This window comes from Cynara cardunculus (genome assembly GCF_001531365.2).
Source record: "Cynara cardunculus var. scolymus isolate 2C chromosome LG 15, CcrdV1, whole genome shotgun sequence".
Taxonomy (NCBI): Eukaryota; Viridiplantae; Streptophyta; class Magnoliopsida; order Asterales; family Asteraceae; genus Cynara; species Cynara cardunculus.
Window position 1 is genome coordinate 14,243,617 of NC_037542.1, and position 7,474 is coordinate 14,251,090.

At 31.8% G+C, this 7,474-nt stretch overlaps 1 protein-coding gene across 1 annotated transcript; it reads right to left on the reverse strand.

The window, feature by feature from the left end:
- Positions 1-1,043: 1,043 nt before the first annotated feature.
- Positions 1,044-4,007, reverse strand: LOC112527992. Its single transcript, XM_025138871.1, has 7 exons — positions 3,484-4,007; positions 3,311-3,397; positions 3,006-3,218; positions 2,606-2,770; positions 2,381-2,434; positions 2,144-2,290; positions 1,044-1,621 (listed from the first exon to the last, which is right to left on the reverse strand). Exons 1-7 carry the CDS (start codon positions 3,871-3,873, stop codon positions 1,244-1,246), a joined length of 1,434 nt encoding a protein of 477 aa, XP_024994639.1. The 5' UTR covers positions 3,874-4,007; the 3' UTR covers positions 1,044-1,243.
- Between the last annotated feature and the right edge of the window lie 3,467 nt (positions 4,008-7,474).

Consider the following 7,474-nt stretch of genomic DNA (forward strand, 5'->3'; position numbering starts at 1 on the left):
AATGATTATCCTAATTATATTTTAGATTTTTTATATTTAAAATTAGATGTTTATCCTGTATTTGATTGTGTTTATCTGCAGTTAGTTACACGAATTCAGTTATGGGATGAAATTGGATAAGGATGAAATTGTTTAAGGATGAACGAGTTTAAGAGTTTTAAGAGTTTAAGAGTTTTAAGAGTTTTTAAGAGTTTTAGCCAAATGCTTTATAATATAGTATAGATAATATGAATTTTCAAAAACTACTTTTTATTCTTATTTTTTTTTTAAATAAAATAAAAAATTATAAAAATTGAAATATTTCAAAATATTAGGTATCCATATGTACGTTAATTTCACAGCCAATAAGACAAATTATGGATGCCAGCTCAAACAAGTATAGCACAAAAATAAACCCAATCCATTTAAGTTCAGTGTCTTAATGGGCCTAACACTTGTTTGGTCATATATTATTGTGTTATGCTCTTTTCTTATATAGTCATCTATTCTTATACTTGAGGATATCGAGAACCGATAACTGAGCTCGATTCAAGATCGGTTAAAAAAGGCTCAAGACTGATAGGCCCGATGAAGGACCGTTTACGCCCAACCAAATAAAACTCAGTCATGTTTTTTCCTTTCTCATGACCGGTTAAGCTTTGGTTCCAAAATGACGTATGTTATAGAATTGTTATGGTTCAACCCACACCGAGTCTGGTCAATGACATCGAGTTGCATTAAATAGGGATATAACATATATTCAAATACGGCGAATGATAGTGTGATAAATGAGAGTTAAAGTGAAAAGCGTAAGAAGAGATCTGTACTCTTGATCACCTTTAATCTCAAACCTACTCATACTTGATACGTGGATTTATCTGATGCATCTCATTCTAATGTGCATTCCAAGGGTAGAGATCTCTTTTTACGTTTCTCACTTTAACTCTTATTTTCCACCAAAACCCAACCCATCTAAATATATAACTATACATGGCGCTGCTTTTTAGAACCATAATTTTAGAAATGTGAGTTATTTTCGCAAAGACAATCTTTATAACACCCAAATCAAAATATATCGACCATTTAAAACTCAAAATCGTTAATGTACATGATTTTCTCAATCTATAAGTCGATCAAATACACGAAAAATTAAAAGAATAACCCGCCTAAAAAGAAACCCGATTACCCAATCGAAGGAAAACAATTCAACTTACTATAAAAATTTCACCCATGTATTTGTACTCAATGGATAACCCGACCCATCTTAGGGACATCTCGGGTTTTTACCCGGGCCACCATAATAAATATAATTACCCCAAACGCTATTAATCCCACCTCTAATATCGTAGCAGTTTGGATTATCAGCTAATACTTTCAAATTCGACAGTGGGATTAAGCTGTTATCCCAATCGACAACTTGCATATTCCTAAAATACGAAGCTTTCCCAAACCCTTCACCAGAGAAATGCCCGCTTCCCATTTCTGTTGAGGTATGAGAACCCGAGGCTTGACTATTCACAACTTCTCCTCCGAATTGTACCATACTCGCGTGATCTCGAAGGTGAGTGAATAAAGAGGCTGGCCAGTATCCGACCAGAACCCCAGATCCGAATTCGAGCCACCAGTTCCCATGCTTCGGATCCTATATCGAATTAAATAATATTTTATCAGTTTTATTTCAAAATAAATAAATATATATATATATATATATATATATTTATGTTTATATATATATGGTAGGCTTGCCTTTTTAAGGTATGCAGAAATAATTTCTTCATGTTGTAGAAGGCAAGACTACTTTGAAATACATGATGACACTTTCACCCCTCCACAAACCAACCAAATCATTCTTCTCTCTTTTCCCTTTTTCTTTTTATTAAAATAAAGTTTTATTATTTTTCTAACTTCAAATTTCTTTTTATATATCCATCAATAAAACTTCATTTTCAACACACCATTTTTAGTATTGAACTTCTGACCTCCTAAGAAACCAAAGACTACGATACCACGAAGCTAAAAGCCCTTTGATTTTAAATGTTATTATAAACTCTTTGTTTTAACTTTTAATGCATACTATATGTCTTTTATTTATTTTCAAATTTCTATTTAAAAAACGGTTTTCTTTAAAGTATTCTATACAGTAATTAAGAGATTAAATATCTACCTTCCATATCAATAAACTAATATCGAATTGTCCACCATTATACGATGAGGTTGGAGATATAGCAGCTCCAATAGCAATCCTATTGTTTGTCTGAACGAAACCCGAACATAGCAGATTGTAGCATCCCGTTGCTTGATATGCATCGGTCTACAGTTTATTAATTTTAAAATGAATTAATAACCAAATTATTTCACCATATATTATTATAACAAAAAAAAAAGAAAAATAAAAACTTACAGTCCAATAAGTGAAGAATCTAGGATAGTTGTCCCCATATAGCTCTGGACTAACCTGTTGAAAAACATAAGTAAGAAATACCCAAAAAAAACCATGTTTAACATCGTATTGAACACAGACATTACGTGTTTTCGTTTGGCGTAGGATCATCCTTTGCAAAGTCTTAGATAAAATACGATGTTTGATTTTGTTATAGAAAATGTTGCGATTTTAACGAGAAAATACCTGCCACCCGGCTTCGATGGTGTTAAGATCGTCACCGAAAGAACCCGATATGACCCACATTTGCGACAGACTGAACTCGAATCGATCCGTCACCTTCGGATCCCAAACATTTATGCTTGCTTTTGCTCCATAGTATTCTTCTCCACTGACATACCCAACTGCATGCTGTCCATTTTAATCCCACTTTCAGTTCATCCATTAATGGAGTTTAAATTTGAGCATCTCCGATGGTTATGTGATTTTAGAAATCCTTAAAATCTGAGAACAGCTACCTTAAATTCTCCTACTTTTTGATTTGAAAATATAACATGCCAATTAGACATGGTACCGGCCATGATGAAACCAGTGATTTATAGTTTAAATTTAAATTAAAAAAAAGGGAATTTGGAAGACGACTTACTTCGTGACCACCGTTAGAAGAATCTCTTCTAATTGGTTTTGGAATTTTTCTACCGAATCTTTGGAGAGAATTTGCTCGTAAAACATCTTGTTCGGTTGTTCTTCTGATCGGAATTGTTCCCTCCGGACAAGATTCGCCGGATAAACTCCATAGCTGATAGTTTTCCGATTCCATTCCGGCATGATTATATCCATTTGGTCTCTCCGGTGGGTCCTGATTATTAAGAGAATAATAAAATCTATTTAAAGGAAAACTAGGTGATGATAATTTTGTGAATACTTCAAGAACAAAGCATGAACACCCACCAATGGCTTTGTTCCTTTCAGCTCAGGATGATCAAAAGCTGGCTGCTGATGAGTCAAAACACACTCCATTACATCCCCATCTGGACTCTGCAACAAAATTAGTTGAAGATTAGAAGAAAATGGCATAAATGGGAAGATGGGTGTTTATGGAAATCATCTAGGTATATATATACCTGAATTGATTTAACAGAAGGTTTGTTGATTTTCATGAGATGGGTTCTGATCAATCTCATCTTCTTTGACTCTTCACCTGGCCGGAAAGTTTGATTCAGTCGCCGGAAATCTTCGAATGGTGCGGCTGAGACGGCCGGAAAAAAAGTGGAAAACAACAAAAGGAAGAAAACAAAGGTGGAAATGATTGGAAGAATCTGAAAATTAAAACTGAAATCCATCGTAGTATCATGTACTTGTGTTGTTCTTCCAAACAAATCTAAATCCGTTTCTGTTTCTGTTTGTTGTCTTCTACATTTGCCTTCCTCTTCTTCTTCTTCTAATTCTTGTCTTCTTCTGAAACCAAAACAAAAACAAATTTCTCTTGTTTTCTTCCAATGAACACCAGCCATTCCAAACGAGCTTCCCAACTCACTCCAACACCATTTTCAAAGCTTCAAAAGATGGATTGGAGATATTAAAGTCCCACTCTCTCTCTCTCTCTCTCAAGTTTCTATTCTAATTCTATACCTTGATTTCTATGCTTTCTGACAACAACAACTTCAAGGCAACAAGCTTAATTAAATAGCTCAAATATTGATGATTTGAGCACAAAAAATGGAGGGTTTTTGAGTTTTTTAGAGTTTAAGCATGTGGGGTTTGTAAATAAATATTGGGGTTGTGATCAAGACATGCAATTTTTGAGGGAAAAAAAATTGAGTAGAGAGAGAGACAAGTGTTTCCAGTCTTCAATACAAAGACTGCAACTTTTCCTTTTTTTACCACTTGAAAACTTTATTTTCATGTTTATTTGTGATGTATTTTGATATTAATTAATTAATAAATTACTTATTACTCAAAAAACTTTAATAAAATAATAAATCTTGTCGACTTAAGTAATTAATGAAACCTAAGCACAAGAATGGACATTAAATGAAACACAGATTTGATAAATGTTTAGGTCTCAAAACCAACAAATAAAACTTTAGTTTTGAATTTTAATGTTTTAAGATATACTAAATAGTTTAGAATTAAAAACTATATGTTGTTTTCGGATCTGTAAATTAAAAAAAACACACACATATATATATATGTTTGATAACCGTGAGATTCAATCTCAAGCATAAATTATTAAATAAGAACTGTTTTATTTGTGATAATCGTGAGATCCAATCGCAACCACAAATTAAATGCTAGCTAGATTAGGAAATTAACAATTTTGTTAATTATAACTTAAAATATTAATTAAGAGCATTTTAGAGATTTTATAAATATCCTCTCTCATCTCTCTGGCGAACTTTATTCCGACAAACCTTATGTGAACATAAGATTCACACTGTGATATCCAGATATAAATACAAAATGCATAATGTGATATCCTTTGTAAAACAATGAAAATAACGAAAATGCACACTATGATACATTTCATAAAACAAATAGAAAACATTGTGATACACATGAAACATTATGAACATTATCACTATGATACATTTTGATTTACAAATGTCTTTAAAATACGATTTATATTAAGTAATTGATATACTAGGTAACTAACTTTAATTAAATATTTCCTTCTAAAAAATAATTAAATATTTTGATTAGTCGTCAAAAATAGAATTACTATATTATACCCCTTTAGCTTATTTAATAAATATCCTTAAATATCTCAAAAAAATGCTTCACATTAGATTTTACGATTATCACAAATTAATCAGTTCTCGTTTAAACGAAGCTTGTTGGGTAGTGATATTGTTGGTGTGATATATATATATATATTATATAAATATTCTTTACTTTAGGGGGTATGCATGGTATGTAGATAGAGGAGAATTACACTTGATTCTGGGTCTCAAAGTTGCCTGCTTGCTTTATGTGCTTCTCTTTCACTTCTCCCCATATGTTCTTTCTGTTACTCTCTTCTTTTCTACATATTCCACTACTTACTTTTATTATATTTCCCTCTAATTTTCATTAATTTCAATTCATAACTCATAACTACATCTAAATTATAAATCTTAATCAAAATATGGATGTAATATCGGTTTTGTATTAATTATACCTACCATATAGTAAATACTGAATCCACGTATTTTCGTTTATAATTAGCGCTAATTAAATCAACCAACGCATGCACGCCAATAATCTGGTTGGAAACAAAGATCTAGATCAAAACCCAAAACCATATATAGTGTTTTTTTTTTGCATCAAATCAGTTGTATTTCTAAGTCAATGTGAATCCATGAAAGTCAAAGTCATTAATACATTTTATCTGTTTCAATTTAAAAACCGTTCAAATATTTATAGATTACAATACATAAGAAATACCAGTTTTTTATTAAAAAAAGTTACAATATTTGATTTTACACAAAATTTATAAAAATGCTTAATTAACTTAACAACAGATCAAGATATAAATACCCATCAACATTAAAAACTTATAAACCACATGAATTAATTGGTTATTAAAAGAATAAAAAGATATATATATATATATAAAAAATGGTAAGATGAGTTGGGTCTGTTATGTTGGGGTGATGTGTTGGCACGCGGGGGGACCTGGTTATGTGAACCTGCATGTTTACGCTACAAATCCATGCAATTTGCACGCCTATACACCATTTCATATATTTCCCTTTCATGCCCAAAACTGTAATCCAACATTATTTTGTCTTTCTTTTTATTTTATCGATCTTTTCTTTGGTTACGATATTGTGATAACAGTGGGTCCGGTTTTAATACGTTCGTGGTTCTCGTCCATCTATTTTATATTAGGGTCTGATTCGAAAAACTATCAATTTAAGTCGAACCTAGACTCTAGCTAGTTGACCTATCAAATCCTGTTAGACCCAATTTGTTGACCGGTTCTTTGTTTTTGCCGCTTTGTTGACAAATTAGTTTTGTATGTTAACTGTATTTTCGAATATTTAGATTCGTGGTTTTACTAAAAGCATTTCTTTGAATTAAAGTTAAAAGGGAAATAGATGAAATATTCAAAAATTTGTATTAAGCACATTAAAGGGCCAATTTAATAAAAGTCCTTTAAATTAATTTGGAGCATAGATGTCTTAGAGACCGTTTACTAAACACTTACTTGGTAACTGGTAAGTACTTATCGGATAAATTTCCTCATTAGATGAACATGAGAATGGTCAATAATTAAACTGGGTAAGAGCGATGAAAATGATAGGATAGTCTTACTCGGTAAGTAAGGATAACGACTCTTACCCATTAAATTTTTGCATTCGATATGTTTTAATATACTAAAATCTTACGTACCAAAATAAATCATAGTGCTGACCCCTATCGGTAAGTGCTTACCGGGTAAGTGTTTAGTAAACGGCCCCTTAGACATAATTTGTCTCGTATGTTAAATAGCATGAGGTATGATGTGACGGAGTATTAAATGTGTCTCAAACTTAAGGAGTCTAGACATTGACGACATACATATTCGTGTGTGTGTGTGTGTGTATATATATATATATATATATATATATATATATATGTAGACTTGGGATCATGTGAGACCAATGGTTTTTCATGAGACCCGTAAGACCAATTCTCAACTCTTTGATTAGATTTATAATCGTCAGATCTAAACATTCATAAACGCCACGAGACTTCCCAATAATTACAAAATTGTCATCTTGCAACTTTAAATCATTAGATCATTAGTTTATAAATTTGATCAATGAACATTAATTGGTCTTACGGGTCTCACGAAAAATCTTTGGTCTTACGTGAACTCAACCATATGTATATGTGTATATATATATATATATATATTTATTTATTTATTTATTATTACTTAATAATATTAAAAAAATTCAAAAGAAAAAGTAAAAATGGATAAACCTTACGCTATTAAATCCATACACTACAAAAATGCAGACTATCAGCGACGGAAAAATCCCTCGCAAATCCGTCGCTGAAAGTCAATCCGTCGCTGATCCGTCGCTGATACTCCGTCGATCAATTAGTCGTAGGTAATGCTATCAGCGACGGATCAGCGACGGA

Coding starts and splice junctions, on each gene's coding strand:
- LOC112527992 (XM_025138871.1), bottom strand. CDS start 3,873: ATGGCTGGTGTTCATTGGAAGAAAACAAGAGAAATTTGTTTTTGTTTT. Junction 3,219..3,310: donor TGAAAGGAACAAAGCCATTG/GTGGGTGTTCAT, acceptor CTTAATAATCAG/GACCCACCGGAGAGACCAAA. Junction 2,291..2,380: donor GATTCTTCACTTATTGGACT/GTAAGTTTTTAT, acceptor AATAAACTGTAG/ACCGATGCATATCAAGCAAC.